General features: G+C 51.9%; 3 protein-coding genes across 7 annotated transcripts; 1 reads left to right on the forward strand and 2 right to left on the reverse strand.

Moving 5' to 3' along the window:
- Positions 1-756: 756 nt before the first annotated feature.
- NFKBID (NFKB inhibitor delta) lies at positions 757-6,807 on the reverse strand. Of its 3 annotated transcripts, none has more exons than XM_084905414.1 (11): positions 6,526-6,807; positions 6,275-6,335; positions 5,628-5,827; positions 5,172-5,362; positions 4,986-5,091; positions 4,734-4,880; positions 4,579-4,630; positions 4,342-4,490; positions 2,436-2,552; positions 2,027-2,191; positions 757-1,518 (listed from the first exon to the last, which is right to left on the reverse strand). In XM_084905414.1, the coding sequence occupies exons 1-11, from the start codon at positions 6,673-6,675 to the stop codon at positions 1,465-1,467; spliced, it is 1,392 nt and encodes a 463-aa protein (XP_084761540.1). In that variant the 5' UTR covers positions 6,676-6,807; the 3' UTR covers positions 757-1,464. The 3 variants fall into 3 exon arrangements, with proteins under 3 accessions (XP_084761540.1, XP_084761541.1, XP_084761539.1); XM_084905415.1 differs by having other exon boundaries at positions 5,172-5,317; positions 5,628-5,845; XM_084905413.1 differs by having other exon boundaries at positions 5,628-5,845.
- A 446-nt stretch (positions 6,808-7,253) lies between these two features.
- HCST (hematopoietic cell signal transducer) lies at positions 7,254-11,227 on the forward strand. Of its 2 annotated transcripts, XM_084905418.1 has the most exons (5): positions 7,254-7,402; positions 9,781-9,935; positions 10,339-10,362; positions 10,737-10,868; positions 11,087-11,227. In XM_084905418.1, exons 2-5 carry the CDS (start codon positions 9,893-9,895, stop codon positions 11,125-11,127), a joined length of 240 nt encoding a protein of 79 aa, XP_084761544.1. In that variant the 5' UTR covers positions 7,254-7,402; positions 9,781-9,892; the 3' UTR covers positions 11,128-11,227. The 2 variants fall into 2 exon arrangements, with proteins under 2 accessions (XP_084761544.1, XP_084761545.1); XM_084905419.1 differs by lacking the exon at positions 7,254-7,402 and having other exon boundaries at positions 9,786-9,935; positions 11,090-11,227.
- A 141-nt stretch (positions 11,228-11,368) lies between these two features.
- TYROBP (transmembrane immune signaling adaptor TYROBP) lies at positions 11,369-13,992 on the reverse strand. 2 transcript variants are annotated; one of them, XM_084905417.1, is made up of 5 exons: positions 13,846-13,992; positions 13,452-13,478; positions 13,174-13,308; positions 12,961-13,004; positions 11,369-11,605 (listed from the first exon to the last, which is right to left on the reverse strand). In XM_084905417.1, exons 1-5 carry the CDS (start codon positions 13,904-13,906, stop codon positions 11,540-11,542), a joined length of 333 nt encoding a protein of 110 aa, XP_084761543.1. In that variant the 5' UTR covers positions 13,907-13,992; the 3' UTR covers positions 11,369-11,539. The 2 variants fall into 2 exon arrangements, with proteins under 2 accessions (XP_084761543.1, XP_084761542.1); XM_084905416.1 differs by having other exon boundaries at positions 12,961-13,007; positions 13,846-13,985.
- Positions 13,993-18,574: the final 4,582 nt, after the last annotated feature.

The raw sequence follows: 18,574 nt of genomic DNA on the forward strand, positions 1-18,574 counted from the left end.
AACCTATAAAGGAAACCCAATTAGATTATCATCAAAATTTTCAGCAGAAACTCTACAAGCTAGGAGAGAATGGAATCAAATATTCAAAATATTGAAAGAGAAATCACCAGCCAAGAAAAATATATCTAGCAAATTATCCTTTAGATCTGAAGGAGAAATACTTTCCCAGACAAACAGAAGCTGAGGGAATTTACTTGCATTACAAGTAATGCTAAAAGGTGCTGATTTACCTGAAAACAAAAGGACAGAAGGACATAAAACTGTAAGATGACTAACAGATAGAAGCAGGAAACTGCAACTCTTGCTCACAATAGGATATTAAACACTTAAATATAACATAAATGTTAAAAGAGGTAAAAGTATTAAAATAAAGGACAATTGCTACTGCAATTTGGAAATAAATGCACAGCATAAAAAAAGGGTAATTTATGGTAACAAAAACATAAAAGTCACTGGCTGAGGGCTGTTAAGAGTGGGAAGTTGCATGAATTCCCTGCACGGAAGGCTTGCCATGTTCATGTCTGGGGCACTGCAGGCACCAAGGGTGGGAGAATGCCCAGGCAAAGCTTCATGTGCTGGCACTGGTACTCAAACCACCATGTACTGATAGGGAGAGGGTGATGAGACATGGACTTGGCACCCACAGTATCTGCTACATGCAGCCACCCAGGCACATTCGCCCAAACACTACTTCTCAGCTAGGCACTCCCAACACCAGTGCCTCCGGAGATGAGATGACAACAGTTCTAGTCCAAATTGAGTTTAAATCTGTTTTTATTTAATTTTTAGAGAGGGAGACAGAGAGATAGAAACATCAATGATAAATATCATTCATCGGCTGCCTCCTACAGGCCCTCTACTGGGGACCCTGACCACGAATCAAAGTGGTGACCTCTTGGTTCATAGGTCAAGGCTCAATCACTGAGCCACACCAGCCGGGCCCAAATTGAGTTGAATAGGGAGTTTCATAAAGAGATTCATTGGAAATGCAAAGGTCTGAGATAGGGGTTTGGTTGAATTCTGAATTAGAAAGCAGTAGGACCTAAGGTTAAAGACCTGAAGAGGTTGGGGGTTCATCTTAAGAACTCTTTTGGGGTAATACTGGGAGCTGTTTTGGGATGCCCCAAGTACCATGTAGGGGAATTGCATCTCAGGTTCCGGGTGTGAAGAGCTAAGTGAGGATAGGGGTAGGTGTTCAGGGTGTTTCACAGAAACAATCAAGGGGCCTCAATTTCACAGAAATCATCAAGGGGGCTCCTTATGGGTGGGAGAGGGATAGTACATCACCCCAAATATTGGGGACTGTTTACTCCCATCACAGCAGCCACTTTGAGGTTTTAATGTAAGACCCCAATGGCAGGACATTCCACATACATTATCATGGATTTGCAACATTAGCATACGCTGGCTGTCCCACAGGACGGTGGGGACTGGAAAATCAGTCCAGGTTCTGGGTTTTGAGTCCTAAGAGGACAGGCCTTGGGGTGCCACGCGGCTCCTCTTCAACAGCTGCCGGAGCTGTGAACAAGACAAGGCAGAGGGAGGTGACTGGGAGGTTGCAAGGAGAGGTGGGGGAGGCACAGCTGGTGAAGTCGGAGGTTAAAGAAGAAAAGTTGAGTGGGGTCATTTGGGTTTGACATTCAGAGGTTCAGTCAAGATTTGGAACTGAAGGTAAAAAGGCTCAGAGCCAGAACTGGGAATAAAGGGAAGCTGTTGCTGATTGGACTTCCCTCCTTTGGGTTCGCATAGAGGGCTGGGAGTTGAAGGGTAGGGACATGGGGCCAGAGGTCCCATTTGGGGGTCAGGAGTCCCACTTTGATATCAGGATTCAGGATTATGGGCAAGGGATTGGAGGTCATACTTGCGAATCAAAGGTTATTCCCTGAGATCAGGATTCAGGGTTATAAGTAGAGGTCATATTTTGAGGTCAGGGTTGGTTAAGATCACCTTCTGAGATTACCTCTAAGATCATGAATGTGTAGGGTCAGGGGTTACCCAGTTAGGTCAGAGGTCACTCAATGCTCACCCCCTCAGGGCCCGGCCCAGGCCGCAACAAGTGGATGGGCTGCTCATTCTCCAAGTTTCTCAATGCTGGATCTGCCCCGGCTGCCAACAGGTGACGCACTATGGCCTCCTGGTGTGGCCCAGGAGGCAGGGCAGCTGCCATGTGGAGGGCTGTGTTCCCATGGGCCTGGGGACAGTGAGGGGAGGACTGATAAGGATTCAGACTCAGCCAACCTGAGCCCTCAAAACCACACTGCACATTCTGCAGCATCCACAGTGCACATTTCTCCCTTCACATAGACATCCCATACACCACTTTCACATTCCAGAACCTACAATGTTCCCCCTGCAGTCACAGCCCAGAGGACCCCCAACATCCCACTGCCGTCTCTGTCATCTCTTAATCTCCACATTCTTGACTAGAACCCTACCTTCATGTTGACAAAGGCCCTCAGGTCTCCCTGTGGCAGCTCCAGCAGCAGCTGAACTAGGACGGTGTTGGCAGCCTGCACAGCCAAATGCAGAACAGTCTTGTTGCTCTTGATCTCCTGTGGGGAGGGGTATAGCTGAGGTCAGGCCAGTTCTCACACTCAGGCCCCCTATCACAGAGCCCAAGAGCCTGTAGACACCCTGCCTCTCCTCTGTATAAGGGCTGCCCTATACAGTTGTATGGACTGTGCACTATTCAAAAGTTTAAGGGAGTGCCATTCACATCACACAAATCACAGAACTTTACATTTATTAAGATAAATTTCCAACCCAAGTGTCTAACAAAAGGCTTCTTTCTAATCCTCCAAGGTGTTCTCTGGGCTAGCAGCTTTCTTGGCCACCCCACATTCTTTTAGGCATAGTAAATTGTACCTAAATCTTATATGGGTGGCACTTTATCTATTACAAGGATGCGAGTTGAGCAACATTACTTAGTGGACTAAACTAAGCCTTTATCCATTTCCATATTAAGCTGTTCTCACTTTTGAAGTAAAGTAAGCCTTTTTCCACAAGAAACTTTAATATGTGCCTTTAAAGAGTGATAATAAACATTAAAAATGTTAGGTATTTATACAGAGCAAAACAACCTAGTTGGCTCACCAAATAAATTATGAAGAGAAAACAGAGATGGAGGGGGAAGCTCTCTATTAAGAGTGACTTAAAAGGCATTATCATTGCTTCCTGGCTGGTGTGACTCAGTTGGTTGAGCACCATCCTGTGCACCAAATGGTTGCCGGTTCAATTCCCAGTGGGAGGCAACCAACTGATGTTTCTATCTTCCTTCCTTTCTCTAAAATCAATTAAAAATAAATTCAAACAAACATATTGCAATATGTGAGCTTTATTTTGATCTATGTGTCTTTTAATGAAAAAAAAAAGTATGTTACTTTAGAGACAAACGAAATTTGAATGAAGCTAGAATAATTGACATGAAATAAAAATAAAAATAATTGTTCATTATTTTTAAGGTGGAATAATGATTTTAAAGATACACAAATATTTATAGATAAACTTGCTTGGATTTGCTTAAAAGTAATATAGCTAAGTGGAGGAATAGATGGGGCAGACTGGCTATGAGTTGCATGTTATTGATGTTTGTTTGGTACTTTAAGTTCATTATATTATTTTCTGTACTTTATCTATGTTAAAATTTAACAACAACAACAACAATAAAAAACAACTCCAAAAGTGATATGTGGATGTTTAATTATCTCAGCTAGCTCATAAAGTGAGAGGATAATATAACAATTAAGAGCTCAATTCTGGGATCAGACTTCCTGGGTCTAATCTCTCTGACACTCACAAGCTATAAGATTTTTGACATCTTGCCGAAACCGGTTTGGCTCAGTGGTAGAGCGTCGGTCTGTGGACTGAAGGTTCCCGGGTTCGATTCCGGTCAAGGGCATGTACCTGAGTTTCGGGCACATCCCCAGTGGGCGGTGTGCAGGAGGCAGCTGGTTGATGTTTCTCTCTCACTGACGTTTCTAGCTCTCCCTTCCTCTCTGTAAAAAAATCAATAAAATATTTAAAAAGGAAAAAAAAAAAAAGATTTTTGACATCTTGTGCTTCAGTCTCTTTATCAGTAAAATAGAGAAATAACAGCACATGCATTAAACGGGGTTTGTGAGAATTCAATGCCCTATGAAATTCAGTGCATGATAAATATAAGCTCAGGTCAACATCACTTCCAGTTGACAACTGGGCACAAAGAAATGAAGTAATGTGCTCCCAGACATGGACACGCAGCTGGGAAGAGATAACATCAGTGTTTGTTTGGAGCCCCTGGGCATCCAAATGCCCTCATCCCCCAAGTCCTCCTAGGGACTGGCTTCCCATAACCCAGCTCACCTGGCTGGTGTGGTCAGCACCCATATGCAGCAACATTTGGACGCAAGACAGCCGGTCTCGGGCCTGAATACTCAGCACCCGGGGACAGGGGTCAGGTGAGACCATAGCAACGTTGAGAGCCAGGATGGCTGTATGGAGGGGGGTGAGTCCTGTGGAATGGAGACAGTGAGGGCTTGGCATCTGGAGCACCCACCCTGCCCCAACTGCTGCACCCGCCCTGCCCACAACCCAACTTACCCTCAAAGTCTCTGGCTTCCAAGTCAACCCGAACCCCTGAGTTAATCACAGCCTGGGAAGAAGAGAATGAGGAGCTAGATTAGGATCTCCCCAGACCTCCCAGTCCTAGAAGCCAGAATATGGGCAATCAATGACCCCATCCACCACAGCCATACCGAGAGGACTCCTGGGAGGCCATAGGTAGCAGCCACATGCAAGACAGAACGTCCCTGATGGTCAGTAGCATTAGGCTCCGCTCCCAGGTTCAGTAGATCCTCCACAATCAGAGGCTGATTGGCAGCAGCAGCCACCAGGAGAGGAGTCTGCAAGTGAAAGGAGATGTCAGACTGAGCCCGGCCCCTTCCAAAGGATCCAGGTCCCCGGACCCTCCGCCCTCAGATTCAGTAATCCAAGCCCTTGGCCCTCACCTTGCCCTTATGCTCACGAATGTCCAGATGTCTGTACTTTTGGAGCACCTCAGCTGCAGCGTATGCTGCCCAACGCAGCCCCCGAGCTGCGAACAGGTGCAGGAACCTGAGGACAGGTGGGAACAGTGGTTAGTACAGATGCCCAGCCAGGCCATGAGCCCACAGACTCTATCCTCTTATACTCACGTGTCTCCCTCCTCGTCTTGGGCCAGTAGCCGCTGTGGCCCCAAGGCCAGCATATGAGCACGAGCTGTGTCCAGGGATGGTCCAGTGACCAAAGAGGGTAACTGAGGGGGTCGTGAGGGGAGTCCAGAACCTTTCCAGGATCCCACCTGTGGCAGGGAAGGTTCTGCATAAAGCTGGGTATCCAGGGGGTCCTGAAGGGGGCAGGTGGTGAGGAGAGGCAGTCAGCTGAGGATTCCCTCTTCCCAACCCATCCCACCACACACATACTCATTCAGAGAACCAGGTAAAGGGGCTGCGTGTCCCATCTGTGCCAAGTGAACTTAGACCTTTGGGCCTTAGTTTTGCCTATCTGAGGAACTGGATCTTAACCCAGGCCCAGACAACTCAGAATTCTGCATGAAGGTAACTGGGAACTTTGGGGGCCCTTCAGCATTCTGTTCCCACTCTGTATCTCACCTCCATCCCCAGGAGAAATGGATATGGCTGCCCTGGGTCCGAGAATGGGCAGAAGTCAGAAGTCAGGAAACTTTCAGCAGCAGAAGTAGGATAAGAGTAGGCGCTGTCTGTGTAGGCAGCATGGGTGTTGGGGCTCCAGTCTGGAAGGCCTGTGGTCGGGGCCAGGCTGCCAAGTCCAGAACCTACAGCCTCCTGGTGGCCTGGGAAGTGAGTATGGCCTGCAGGTGAGAGGAGGAGCAGGGGTGGGTCTGGTTACCAAAGTTAGGGAAGTCACAGCCAAGACTGGAGGACCTGTGTGAGGACCTGGAATCTCCCAAGGTACTGAAAGTACCTTGTACTTCTAGGGCTTAGAATGCTGGGATACCAAGGGGTTGGAAGGATGGACTTCTGGGACCTGGACTCCTAGGATGCTGAGGGGTTGAGCATCTAGACTCCCAGAAAGGCTGGGAGGTCCCTGGGCACCAAAGGACTGTATGCTTAGACTACTGGGCTGCAGAAAATCTCTGGAAGATCAAACTTCCACTGGGTCCTGGCAAGAATCAGGGCCTGACTCCTAAAGTTCCCCCAAGTTCTAAGAGTGGGGATGTGAGTCCCCAGAGGAAGCTGGAGCTGGGAGCTGAAGGAAGCAGGTGAGTTTCCAGACTTACCAACCTCCCCCTCGTTCACCGATGGGATCAGGGGCTGGGCCAGGGGAGGGGGAAACTGTCCCTGTAGAGACATAAGGAAAAAGGCACATGGTTGAATTTCTCTGGAGATTCTTCAACATCTGCTCTCCAGCTACAGGATGTCTAAGGCAGGACTGCATCTCATCATTCCTGAGGGCCCAGCAAGCCAACAAGCCCCCGCCCAACAGGACAGGGCCTCCCGAGAGCAGTGGACAGGGCTTCATGGGCCTCACCGGTGCCCCACCGGCGTCAGGCTGCTGCTGGCGGCGCCTCTGTTCTTCCAGGAGCTTTTTCACCGTCTGCGATGGGCAGTGGCTGCGCTCATGACGGCTCACTGCGGGGAGGAGGGGAGAGTGAAGGGGTGTAGAGGGGAGAGAAGTCATCAGAACACAAGTTGGGAACTGGGATTTGAGCCGCTCCTCGCTGTCCCGCACGGGAAAACTGGCACACTGATGTCACCAGAGAACTCCAAAACCAATCTACGGTTTCGGGTGCGGCGCCCGCCCCCGCCGTTTCCTTCCTTTTGCTCCGCACTTTCCCCTCTGAGCCAACTTTCCACCAGCGTCGTGGAAACTGAGGACGGGGGAGGAGGATGCCCTCTGCCACCGCCCCACGACTTCCGCAAAAAATTCCCCCCTCCAGACCTCCGGGTCCTGAGGCCTCGGGGGTGGTCTGGCATCACAGCCCGGGCCCAGGTTCCCAACGTCTCCTCCCAACAAGCCGCCCTGATCCTCCGCGGGAAACCAGGCCTCCCAGCGCTCTCCGGGGTCACCGCCAGCCACTGTCCTCAGCTCCTGGGAGGCCGAGGGGCAGGCCCGCCCCCTCAGCCTCGGGAAGACCCAGGAGTTCCGCACCCTCCCTCCGGGTTCCAGCCGAGGAAGGGTTAAGAGGGCGGGGGCGGCCGGACTCGGAAGCCGCTCGGGGGCGACGCTCTGACGCCGCGACGCGCTGACGCCACGGCGCACACGCAAGGGAACCTTCCGCTTCCCCTTCCCGCCGCGGAGCCAGGTGTCCGCTCGGAGGCGGGGCGGGCGGCCGGGCTTGGCGCTCGCGGAATCCCCACGCGAGGGGAATTCCCGTCCAGCCTCGGTGCCTGCCGGGACGGAGGGGGTAGGCCGACTCGGAAGTCTCGGGCGGGGGAGGGGGCGCAGGCATCGCCCGCACAGACCCTGCGGCCGGGCGCGACCTTTCCCACCGAGACCCGTGGCTGAATTAAACCACCACGCCCCCAGGCGCCCATTCCGCCAGGGATTTCTAGAGGAAGGAATCCGGCCGCCAGCCCCTCTCCCCCGGCGCCCAGGAGCCCTGATCCCAGTCCCCTCCCTCCTCCCGCGCCCAGGAGCCCTGATCCCAGTCCCCTCTCCCCGCGCCCAGGAGCTCTGATCCCAGTCCCCTCCCCCGGGACCCAGGAGCCCTGATCCCAGTCCCCTCCCTCCTCCCGCGCCCAGGAGCCCTGATCCCAGTCCCCTCTCCCCGCGCCCAGGAGCTCTGATCCCAGTCCCCTCCCCCGGGACCCAGGAGCCCTGATCCCAGTCCCCTCCCCCCGCGCCCAGGAGCCCTGATCCCAGTCCCCTCACCCCGCGCCCAGGAGCTCTGATCCCAGTCCCCTCCCCCGGGACCCAGGAGCCCTGATCCCAGTCCCCTCCCCCCGCGCCCAGGAGCCCTGATCCCAGTCCCCTCACCCCGCGCCCAGGAGCTCTGATCCCAGTCCCCTCCCCCGGGACCCAGGAGCCCTGATCCCAGTCCCCTCTCCCCGCGCCCAGGAGCTCTGATCCCAGTCCCCTCCCCCGGGACCCAGGAGCCCTGATCCCAGTCCCCTACCCCCGCGCCCAGGAGCCCTGATCCCAGTCCCCTCCCCCCGCGCCCAGGAGCCCTGATCCCAGTCCCCTCACCCCGCGTGCAGGAGTCCAGAAGCGCAAGCGCTCCTCTGGCTCGACCCCAGAATGCGGGCCCAGTCTCCCCTCCAAACACCGGGCACCCTCAGTCTCAGGACCCAGGGTTTCCAGTCCGACTTCCAGCCCCTCACTCCTCCACCCTCCATTACCTCTGGGGTTCCGCTGGGCGGACTGCGGGCCCCCAGGGCCCCGGCCTCGGCGCTGCGCCAGCCTCGCTGTTACCCGCGCAGCCACCGCCGCTGGGTCCCCGATCCTGGGTCCCGCTAGCTTCGAGTGTTTAAATGGGGTCTGGCGCCGCCTGTCCTGGTGGCCCCGCCCACAGCCCGGGAGTCCCCGCGTCTCGCTCTGGCAAACACAGGCCCTGAAGGGGCTGGGCTGACCTTGAGCCCCGACCCCAACGTATCCAGAGAGCGGGGCTCCATACCCTGGTCTGAGGAAAAAGGGGCTGGGATTTTGGACTCCTGACGGAGGGCCCTGGAGGCCTGGACTTCGTCTCTGACCTGGGGGTGCTGGAGACCGCGACTTTTAGGCTGGGCCGCGGTGGGGCTGTAGTACTGGGTCCTGGGGGAGGAGAGGCCTGGGGGTCTGGACTTCCTGGTCTCCAGGGAGGAAATGTCTGCAGGTAATAGTGATAAAGGTAGACTCAAATTCCCTCCCCCCCCCCCTTTTTTTCAGAGGTCAGTTCTCATACATTCATTTAAAATAACGTATTACCGCAGGGGAAGCACTTTGCCGGGTGCTGTGTTCAGCTGTGAACTAAGGCCGCAATTCCCCCGCTCAAGCTGACTGACTCCAGGGAGAGGCTTTCTCAGCTCCCAGCTTGGTGCTTGTTCACAGCACTGATGGACAATGTTAACTGCCTGGCTCCTCTGCTTTCATGCTCTGCTGGGGTTCTCCATTTGCTGCTCCTCAGTTTCCTTGGCTGTTTCTTCCTCTTCAGCATTTTTGGAGGGGTGGGGGAGATGTGTGAGTGTTGGGAGGTCTCCATCTGTACTCCCTTGGCAATCTCATCCAATCTGGTGACTTTAAAACCATCCATAAGCCATCAACCCCCAAATTTACATCTTCAGGTGAGATTCAGCCCCTGAGGCAGCTGTGGTCATTCAATTTCTCCACAGGAAGATCTATCAGGCATTTCCAACTCAGTGTACTCTAACCTCCAATACTTACCTTCCCCCTGCCCCCATAACTGCTTCCCCTCCCCCATCCTGTCAAAGGGTGCTCCATCTTTTCAGTTGCTTAAGCCATAAGCTTTGGTCATCCTGGATCTCTCTCTCTCTCTCTCTCTCTCTCACACACACACACACACACACACACACGCGCGCGCGCACACACACACACACACACACACACACACACACAAAACCTTATCTACTCCATCTACAAGTTTTGTTGGCTCTACCTCCCAAATCTTTCCAGAGTCTCCCCAGTGCCCACACCCTGGCCAACCTGTTACCTCCCACCTGGACAATCATAACAACTTCCCTAGTCTCTGTCCCTTCCCCCAGTTTGTCCCCAAAGGCAGTCAGAAGGACCCACCACTTCTTCCCTCCCTTCATTTCCTCCCTCCCCCGCCCGCCTCCACCCCCACAGGAAGCAGCAGTTGGCCTTGCTACCAGCAGGGTGACATCCGCTTTTGCTGTCTCTCTACGCCCCCACTCTTCCTCAGAACCTCTCTGAACCAAATCCCTTCCAGCCCCCAACCATGCTCCCTCCAGGCAACATCCTGCTCCTGCTTTTGCTCCCAGGTGAAGCCAGCAGTTATCGGGTGGGGCTGGGGGTGGGGGTGGGGTGGGGGAGTGACTATTTGTGAAAGAAGTGGCTGGGGTGGCATCTGAAGGGAGGGGTGCTGAGAGCAGATCCTTCTCCCAGTGCCCCTTCTTTTCCGGGAGATCCATTTGGCTTCTGGGCTTGGTTCTTTGGGGAGGGAAGCTGAGTTCTGGAGTGCCTATCTATTAATCTCCCCTTCTCACTGCTGGATCTCTGCTTCTGATTTCCTGTCTCTGCTTTTCTGGGAGCTCCCCTACCATTTGGCCGCTCCTTCTCATTTGATCTTTTGGAGTGGAGCTTACTTCTCAGCACATCACCTTTCCCTGCACTCTATTTTGGGGACCACCTCTCCCACTGATTATGTTCTCTCTCTTCCCACAGTGGCTGCAGCTCAGATAGCTCCAGGTGAGAAATCAAAACTCCTTCCCCTTTGCCATGCTACGTCAGGTACTGTTTCCATCCCTAAATTATAGCTTGAGGATCCTGGAATACCCGCAGTGGCTCTTCAGATTCCCATCTCTGCAGCAATTCGAAGCCCCAGGGACTTGGCCAACCCCAGCCTCTCTTCAGGAGTGCCCACTATGCCCAAAGCCTCGCATATGTCTCAATATGCTTGAATACCCTCTCTCTGGATCTCCATCTCCCTTTTCACCCCCCCCCCCCATGTGCAACCCCAGGGAATTGGTCACCCATCAGGGACTTCTGCCCATATGCCCACAGCAAAGCCCTCAAAGCCTGGAATCCCCCTCAGCCACCTTATTTTGGCCCCCACCCTCCAGGTTCTTGTTCCGGATGTGGTCCCCTCCCCCTGCCACTCCTGGCAGGCCTTGTGGCTGCTGATGCTGTGGTGTCTCTGCTAATCGTGGTGGTGGTGTTTATATGTGCCAGACCACGTGACAGGCCCACCCAAGGTGAGGGCAGGGCCTGGACTGGGGGTGGTGTCCCTAGGGAAGAGGTCCCCATGGAGGGGTCCCCTGGGGGAAGCCCTAGAGGTGCTGCTGGGGAAACCCTGGGGGCCCTGCTGGGGGAACTCCTGAGGAAACCCCTGAAGCAGGAGGTCCCCGAGGAGGTGGAGGTGTGGGTGGGTGGTGGGTGGTCAGGCCTCATGCTTTCTTTTCCCCACCCCCAGAAGATGGCAAAGTCTACATCAACATGCCTGGTAGGGGCTGACCTCCTGTAACTGGGACCTCTGACTTCTGACCCTCTCATCCTGGATTGTGCGTGGTGGCACAGGAAACCTATTCAACGTCAATAAAGCAACCAAAATACCTCTACTTCTAATTCTTCCTCAAAGAACCCAGGATCCCCAAAGTCTCCCTCCCATTTAACTGTTTCTGGGTCCATGACCTACCCTCCCAGAACCAAATATCCCCATCCCCTCAGCCCAGAGAACTGCAATAACTCAATAGTGTTTTGTGTTCCATGTTTATTTGGGGGCAGGGGGTTGGGGACAGGGAAAGTCTGATATCTCAGAGAGGCTACTCTGTAGATCAGTACTTGGTGGGAGTAGGAATAGGGTGCTGAGCAGGCATCAGGAATGGCTGGATCCAGACATTGGGTTGTTGACTGCCATGGTTTGGACTCATTTGTAATACTGCCTCTGTGTGTTGAGGTCACTGTAGACGTCCGACCTCTGACCTTGGAGCTCCTAAAGGTTTGGACAGTGTGGCAACCATTAGTGGAAGGGGTCTGCCAAATGAACTTAAAACAAAATCCAACCTTCTCCCAGTGGCCTGCAAGACCCCGGTGACTTCTTCAACCTTGCAGCCATGTTAGAAATCTAGGTTTTATTCAGATGTCTTCAAAGTTCCCCTTTCCCCTCTGCCTCATCATTAGGCCCCAGCCTCAGAGCTATTGCACATACTATTTCTCTGCTTAGAATACTGGTCCCCTAAGTATTCCCATGGATGATTCCATCCTCCCCTTCAAGTCTTAGCTCATATCACTTCCTCAGAAAGGCATTTCTTGATTTCTTCATCTGTAGTTTCTTTCCCCCACACCCCAAGTGATCTTATTTGTTAATTTGCTTCAAGTCTGTTTCCCCAACTAGGATGTAAGCTCTGCAGCTATGTCTTCAGTATCTAATACGTGTAGGCGCTCAACAAATAAAGTGAAGCAATGCTTTGCCTAATATTTCACTGCTCCCAGTAACTGGAAAGCTCCTTCAGTCTTATGGACCTCACAGAGCGAGACTCAAGGTCTTACACTTTACAAAGAGACTTTTTATCACAAGTGAGGCAAGGCAAAGCTGGTTGTAGACAAGTAAAAAATTTCACAGACTAGGGCTCACAAAAGGCAAGCATCATACAGAATCCTGAAATCATATCTGCATATGGCCAGTCTGGGTGTGCATCTTTCTGGAGAGGGGTATGTTTGGCTTCATTAGATTCATAGAAGAGCTCATGACCCCTTAGAGGTTAAGAACGATGTTGAGAGGCAGGAATGGAAAGATGCCTCTATCTACATTACGGTTCTTAAAAAAAGGGTTTCAAGGATATGATCTTATTTGCACCACTCCTAGATTATATGCACAATTTTGTATTTTTTGTATGGATTATTCTAAAGAGTCTCCAAGTTTCATTAGCTTTTCAAAGGGATGCAGGATCCCAACCCCCAAGCTCCCAACCCCAAAGTCTTTAGAGTTACCAAGCTAAGGCTGAATTATATCCTTTGGTGAGAGCTTCTGCAAATTAGCCTGTCCTGGTCCAGGCTTTTCCAGAACAGTTTGGAGACTGCCTTCTGGCCAAGGCCTGCATTTGCCTTTGCAAAGACAAACCACCCCTAGACGTTTCTCTCCACACATTTTAAGCTGAGCATAAAAGTTCATGATTGATCATTGAAATTAGTTTTGGACAGATGCCCCATTAGTCTTCAAGGGTTTGAGAAGCTGCTGAGAAACTGGCTTTAGGGTCTAGGTGCTAGAGGGACTTGGGTGGGAGTTGTTTACGACTGACATGCACAGGGCAGGAATGAGACAGAAGGAAGAGAAGCTGGTTTCCTCACCTGGTAAGGTGACTCTGTCTCAGTGATGCGCTGTTTCCGGTTCACTGCTGGGGGTGGAGAGTGGCACAGGTACAGAGGCACACAAGGTGGTAAATTGGGGTTATTTAGTTGATGTGAAACCATCACCATCCCCTTGGATGATTGTGACTTGGGAGCTTACCCCTCCCCTCCAGGCAAGTCCTCAGCGTCCCATCCCCATCCAGTCCCACTCACCCTCCACAGCCCCTCGCCCCCGAGGGACCAGCCGGCCCAGAGAGTATACAGCCAGAGCGATGAGGAGGGTAAGTACCAGGTCTCCCAGCACAATACCAGCCAGCACACCAGGGCTCACCACAGAGCAGTTGCAATCTGGGAATGTATATGGACAGGAGTCAGAGGAGGTCAGTGGGAGTCGGGAATTGGAAGGCGGTGTCAGGGGGAGTTGGAAGAGATTGGGAAGAAATGGGGAGCCTTTCAGAAATAGGAAGGGGTATTTCAGGGTCTAGGCCTACCGCTCTGGGACTGGACAGGGCTGAGACCTGAAGAAAGAAAAAGAAAGTAAACTGAGTTGTGGTCATAGAAGCTGGGAGGGTGGGTCCTGACAGCCAGGGAGCTAGGGTAGAGAGCAACTTCTGGTAAGACCTGTGGCTGACACAAAGGCCACTGGACTGTGTTACTTCTACACTGACTTATCCTTTTACACCACCCTCAGTGGCCCCTCCCTCTGCTGGCTTCTACTAGAAGCCAAATATTGGAGTTTCAGGTTCTTGGAGAGACCCATAGGGTTTTGGGAGCTGGGGACCACTCCTGTCCCTTCCCCTTTGGTTCTCTTTCCACCCTGTTCCCTGCCTTGCCCCAAGATGAGCCCAGGGGCTCAGAAGGCAGCTTCAAAAGCCCCCAACTCACCACCCACAGTCAGAAGGAGAGGCAGGATCAGAAGCCTGTTGAAGGGTCTAAGGCCCCCCATGATGCAGGCGGCACTGCTGGATACTACAGTCTGAGGGTCAGTAGGATGTGGCCAACCAAGTGAAGGAGGAAGTCTGAGGTGGGTGGTGGCAGGAGGAGGAGGGGACAGTAGGGGAGGAGGGACAGAGATAGATAACACCGGAAAGAATCAGGCCCAGACATCCCAGGAGCAATGCTATAGCCCCCATTGACTGGACATGAAGGGCAAAGGGTACATACTACAATAGTATATCAGCTCAACCTCCTTCCCAGTCAAGGGTCAGACATTGTAACAGGAGGATCAGTGGCTGACTATGGTTGAAGCCAGCTCTGCCTCTTCCTGGCTGGGCAATCTTGAGCAAGTCATTCAGTCTCTCGGCCTGTTTCCTCATTTATACAAGTAAAATAGGGAGTATATAGTACCTTACTTTGAGGGGAATTGTGGGATCAAATGAATTAATGTTTCTAGAACAGGGACTGACACTTGTCAGCATTTTATAAGCACCAGCTGTAATCATTAGACAATCTGAACCTTGTGATATTCAGAGCATATTAAAAAAGAGCCATCAGGACATGGGCACTAATGTGCAGGCACTCTGCCCAAGTGTTAACTCACTTAACCCCCACAACACCCTTCGGACATAGATGCTCTTATTATTTCCATTTTACGGAATAATCAAGATACTTGCCCAAGGTCACACAACAAATGAAGGTGGAAATGGAACCCAGAAACCAAAGACAGATATTTGACCCACAGAGAGAAAGCAAAAAGAACCAAGGTAAAAGATAGAGGACCCCTAGCCAGTTGGGCTCAGTGGATAGAGCATTGGCCTGTGGACCAAAGGATCTTGGGTTCCATTCCGGTCAAGGTGCATGCCCAGGTTTCAGATTTGATCCCCAGTAGGAAGCAGCCGATCAATGATGCTCTCTCATTATTAATGTTTCTATCTCTCTCTCCCTCTCCCTTCTTCTCTGAAATCAATTATATATATGATTGAGGAGAAAATGATGGTAAAAGAGAAAGAGGGAGAGGAACAGACAGTGAGACAGACACACACATCACAGACACAAGATTAGAGGTTGGGATGAGGCAGCCCAATGTGATGACCTGGGTTGGGCTGCTCCACCAAATAAGTAAGTGGCCAGAAGTGAAGACTGAGGTAGAAGACAAAAACTCTTATTTACTCACTAGAGGCCTGATGCAGGAGGGCTGGGGCTGGGGCTGGGGCTGGGGCTGGGGAAGGAGGAACCTGAGGTTAGGGCCTTGGGGGGATGGGCCAGCGGCAGGAAGCTCCCCTCCTCCATCCAGGCGTCACACCCCACAGCTCCTTGGGCTAAGGGAGAGAAAAGGGGAACCTGGATGTTAGTCATGGGACAGACTCTGAGTGGCCTGTTGTTAGGGGTGGAGATGGTGGGGGGAGGGGGCAATTCCAAGTCTGGAGGAGAGTCTGGGCCCAGCCTAGACAGCACTGGCTGCTGATTAGGAGAAAATTCTGAGACATCCTAAATTAAATTCCAGCAGGCTTATGGGTGGAAGGAAGAGACAAGAGAAGTTTATCAGTTAACTACTGAATGGCAAAGACAACGAAAGACTGCTCACATTCCTGAATGAATGTTGAATACCTGGGCAGACTCTGCTGTCTTTTTATTTACTCACTAGAGGCCTGATGCAGTAAATTCATGCAAGGGCCTTGGTCCCACCACTGACTGCAGCCACCTATGCCTTGCCCTCTGCCCCCCCACTCCCCACTCACCAACCACCTCAGCCCCCACCCACCACCATCACAATTGAGGGGCTTCTGCCTCGGCTTTGTCTGGAAGGATGGGTCTAATTAGCATATTACACTTTTATTATTATAGATGAACTTTTTGAACTGTTGTCCACAACCAATCCAAAGGAGCAAATATTTCTTCCTTATGGACAATGCATCCATCCCAGAACTAGCCCTGCCTCAACTTCCCCCAAACTCTTTATCTGTGACTAATGTAAATTCTCTAAAAACAACTTACATTCCCCCCCTCCAAACTCATTGTATAAAAATTCCTGGCCAACATGTCATCTCCTCGCTCTGCCGCTGGTGGTTTAGATTGCATGCCCCAGGACCTGGATCTTTCTTGGCTAGCATTTGACTCAGCAAAATCTTTCAGAAGAGCTTTTGGCTGTAAAAGCTTTTTGTTAACACTGCTAATGGCTGCCATTGCCCAGGCTTGGCTGAGTCCTATCACTAAAGAACCATCTCCCCACCACCAGGTCTGAAGTGAACATGGTGAGAGCAGGCCCTGTAGGCCCTGCTGGCACCTCAGATCTCTCAAGGTGGCTGCAGAAGAGTCATTCAGGGACAATCAGAGACCAGAGGAGACTCTGAGCCAGGAAGACCCTGATCTGATACCAGTGTTTATTGGCTCCCTCTAGCGTGGCATGGGGAACAGACTTTGGGGTGCAGAAAGGGGAGAAAGAGGCTGCAACGGTCTCGTTTATTGTGAGGACTTGCGAGGTTTATCAGAATAATGCCTGCCTGGCATACTCTATAATATAGAGTCTATATGCTCAATGAATGTTAATTATTATTATTACTAGAGGCCCAGTGCACAAAATTCATGCACGGGTGGGATCTCTAGGCCTTGCTGGCAATCAGGGCCAGTCCAATCAGGGCCCAAAGGCCCTGGTGGGATCAGGAGAGGAGGCAACCATTGCTGGGCTGGACGCAGAAGGAATGGACACCAGATGCTGATGCCATTCAGCACCCCGCCATCGTGTGGTTCCCCGCCTCACCCTCTTCTCCTCCCTTGCTGCAGCACCACCACTGTGGCAGGCAGGCGGCGGGCCAATTGTGACCTGCTGGCTGGGGGGAGGGACAAGGCATGGGAGGTAGGCCACCGGCCCCAAGGAGGGAGCTGGCCCTCAGCCCCCCTGAGAAAAGGGTCACATCCGCTACTAACCAATCCTTGTTCACTGTCCCAGCCTGGGGCCCAAAGGTGGAGTCAGGAGCCTGGTCATTGAGCCAGGCAAAAAAGGAATGGATGCCGACACCACATCAACACCCTGCCACCACTCTGTTTTCCCCCTCCCCCTCTCCTCCTTCCCTCTCTTAGCGACTAGTCAATTGGTTGTTCTGGTCATTCCAATTGTTTGGTGGTAACAGTCACTTGGCCTGGTGCACAAAATTTGTCCACAGGGGTGGGGATGTCCCTCAGCCCGGCATGCGCCCTCTGCAATCTGGGATCCTTCTTGCAATCTGGGACCGTTGGCTCCTAACCTCTCACCTGCCTGCCTGCCTGATCGCTCCTAACACTCTGCCTGTCAGACTACTTGCCACCAACTGCCCCCCTGCCAGCCTTTTTGCCCCCCACTACCTCCCCACTGACCTGCTCACCCCCAGGCCCTTTCCTCCTGGCCTGATCACTCCTAACAGCCTCTGCCTCAGCTCTGCCACCATGGCTTTGTCCGGAAGGTCTCCGGGTCTAATGAGCATATTATTCTTTTATTAGTATAGATTAGAGGCCTGATGTAAAAAATTCGTGCTAGGGGCTTGGCCATCACAGCTGTGGTGGCTTCCCTCAGCACTGCAGCTCCTCCGGCTTTGTATGGAAGGTCATCCAGAAGGATGTCCTGAAGGTCTTTCAGCTATCTTGTCTAATTAGCATATTATTCTTTTGTTATTATGGATAGATTGTTAGAGTACTTCAAATCTCCAGCTCTGTGTCCACCTTGATGGAAATCCTTCCTCAATCCCTCAGCCTCAGCCTCAGCCTCAGCTTTAGCCTTCTGATCTGATCCTCCCAGCTCCAGCCAGTCTAGCTATACCCAGAATTCAGTCTAATAGCTGGCATACCAGGCACCACCCAATTAGAAGAGGTGTGGCTATAGGCCTGGATCAGAGACCTGAGGCCCCCACCCCTTTAGTTGCCAAGATGTGGGGAAGTCCAAGGTGTCCCAAGGGAATGGACTGAGGAGGTGACAGATATCTGTGGGAGGTTGGGTAAAGACTTTTTACCAACCAAAAGAGAAGTGTCTCAATATATTAGCAACCAGTTTAACTGTACTGATGCAGACACAGAATGCCAGCCTGTGCAGATCTCTGCTCATGGTCTCCACTCCATCAGGTAAAGAAAGAGGCTGAGATGGAGGTGCACTCAGCAGACTGGGTGCCACCCACCCCACCAGCCTCCAGGAAGCAAGGCTCTCTCCCCTCCCCACAGGAGATTTTGCAGTCTCTCCTGGCAGCAGCCCAAGAGTTAGAAAATGCCAAAGCTGACTTTTCCAAAAACAGACAATGTATTGAGCCCATGATAAACTTGCCTCTGTGGAAGTGACAGCCCTCCTTACTCTCCTTGCTTTTATGTTTGCCTCCTCAGCCCATCCTGCTCATAGTAACAAGAGAAAGCTTTCTGAAAAAAATCAGAGAAAGAATCCAATTTAAAAAATATATTTTTTATTGATTTTTTACAGAGAGAAATAGAGAGAGATAGAGAGTTAGAAACATCGATGAGAGACAATTATCAATCAGCTGCCTCTGGTACACCCCCTACTGGAGATGTGCCTGCAACCAAGATACATGCCCTTGACCGGAATCGAACTCGGGACCTTTCAGTCCGCAGACCAAACCGGTTTCGGCAAGAATCCAATTTTTTAAGTGGCCAAAAGATTTAGCACACACCACAAAAGAAGAGATACCAAATGGCAAATAAG

Source organism: Pipistrellus hanaki, assembly GCF_964339955.1.
Source record: "Pipistrellus hanaki genome assembly, chromosome: 15".
Classification (NCBI taxonomy): Eukaryota; Metazoa; Chordata; class Mammalia; order Chiroptera; family Vespertilionidae; genus Pipistrellus; species Pipistrellus hanaki.

Coding starts and splice junctions, on each gene's coding strand:
- NFKBID (XM_084905413.1), bottom strand. CDS start 6,675: ATGACTTCTCTCCCCTCTACACCCCTTCACTCTCCCCTCCTCCCCGCA. Junction 5,363..5,627: donor CATTTCTCCTGGGGATGGAG/GTGAGATACAGA, acceptor TGCCCCCTTCAG/GACCCCCTGGATACCCAGCT. Junction 4,881..4,985: donor TTCGTGAGCATAAGGGCAAG/GTGAGGGCCAAG, acceptor TTTCACTTGCAG/ACTCCTCTCCTGGTGGCTGC.
- TYROBP (XM_084905416.1), bottom strand. CDS start 13,906: ATGGGGGGCCTTAGACCCTTCAACAGGCTTCTGATCCTGCCTCTCCTT. Junction 13,309..13,451: donor CCCTGTCCAGTCCCAGAGCG/GTAGGCCTAGAC, acceptor ATACATTCCCAG/ATTGCAACTGCTCTGTGGTG. Junction 11,606..12,960: donor AGACAGAGTCACCTTACCAG/GTGAGGAAACCA, acceptor CCAAACCTTTAG/GAGCTCCAAGGTCAGAGGTC.
- HCST (XM_084905418.1), top strand. CDS start 9,893: ATGCTCCCTCCAGGCAACATCCTGCTCCTGCTTTTGCTCCCAG. Junction 9,936..10,338: donor GCTCCTGCTTTTGCTCCCAG/GTGAAGCCAGCA, acceptor CTCTTCCCACAG/TGGCTGCAGCTCAGATAGCT. Junction 10,869..11,086: donor ACGTGACAGGCCCACCCAAG/GTGAGGGCAGGG, acceptor CCCCACCCCCAG/AAGATGGCAAAGTCTACATC.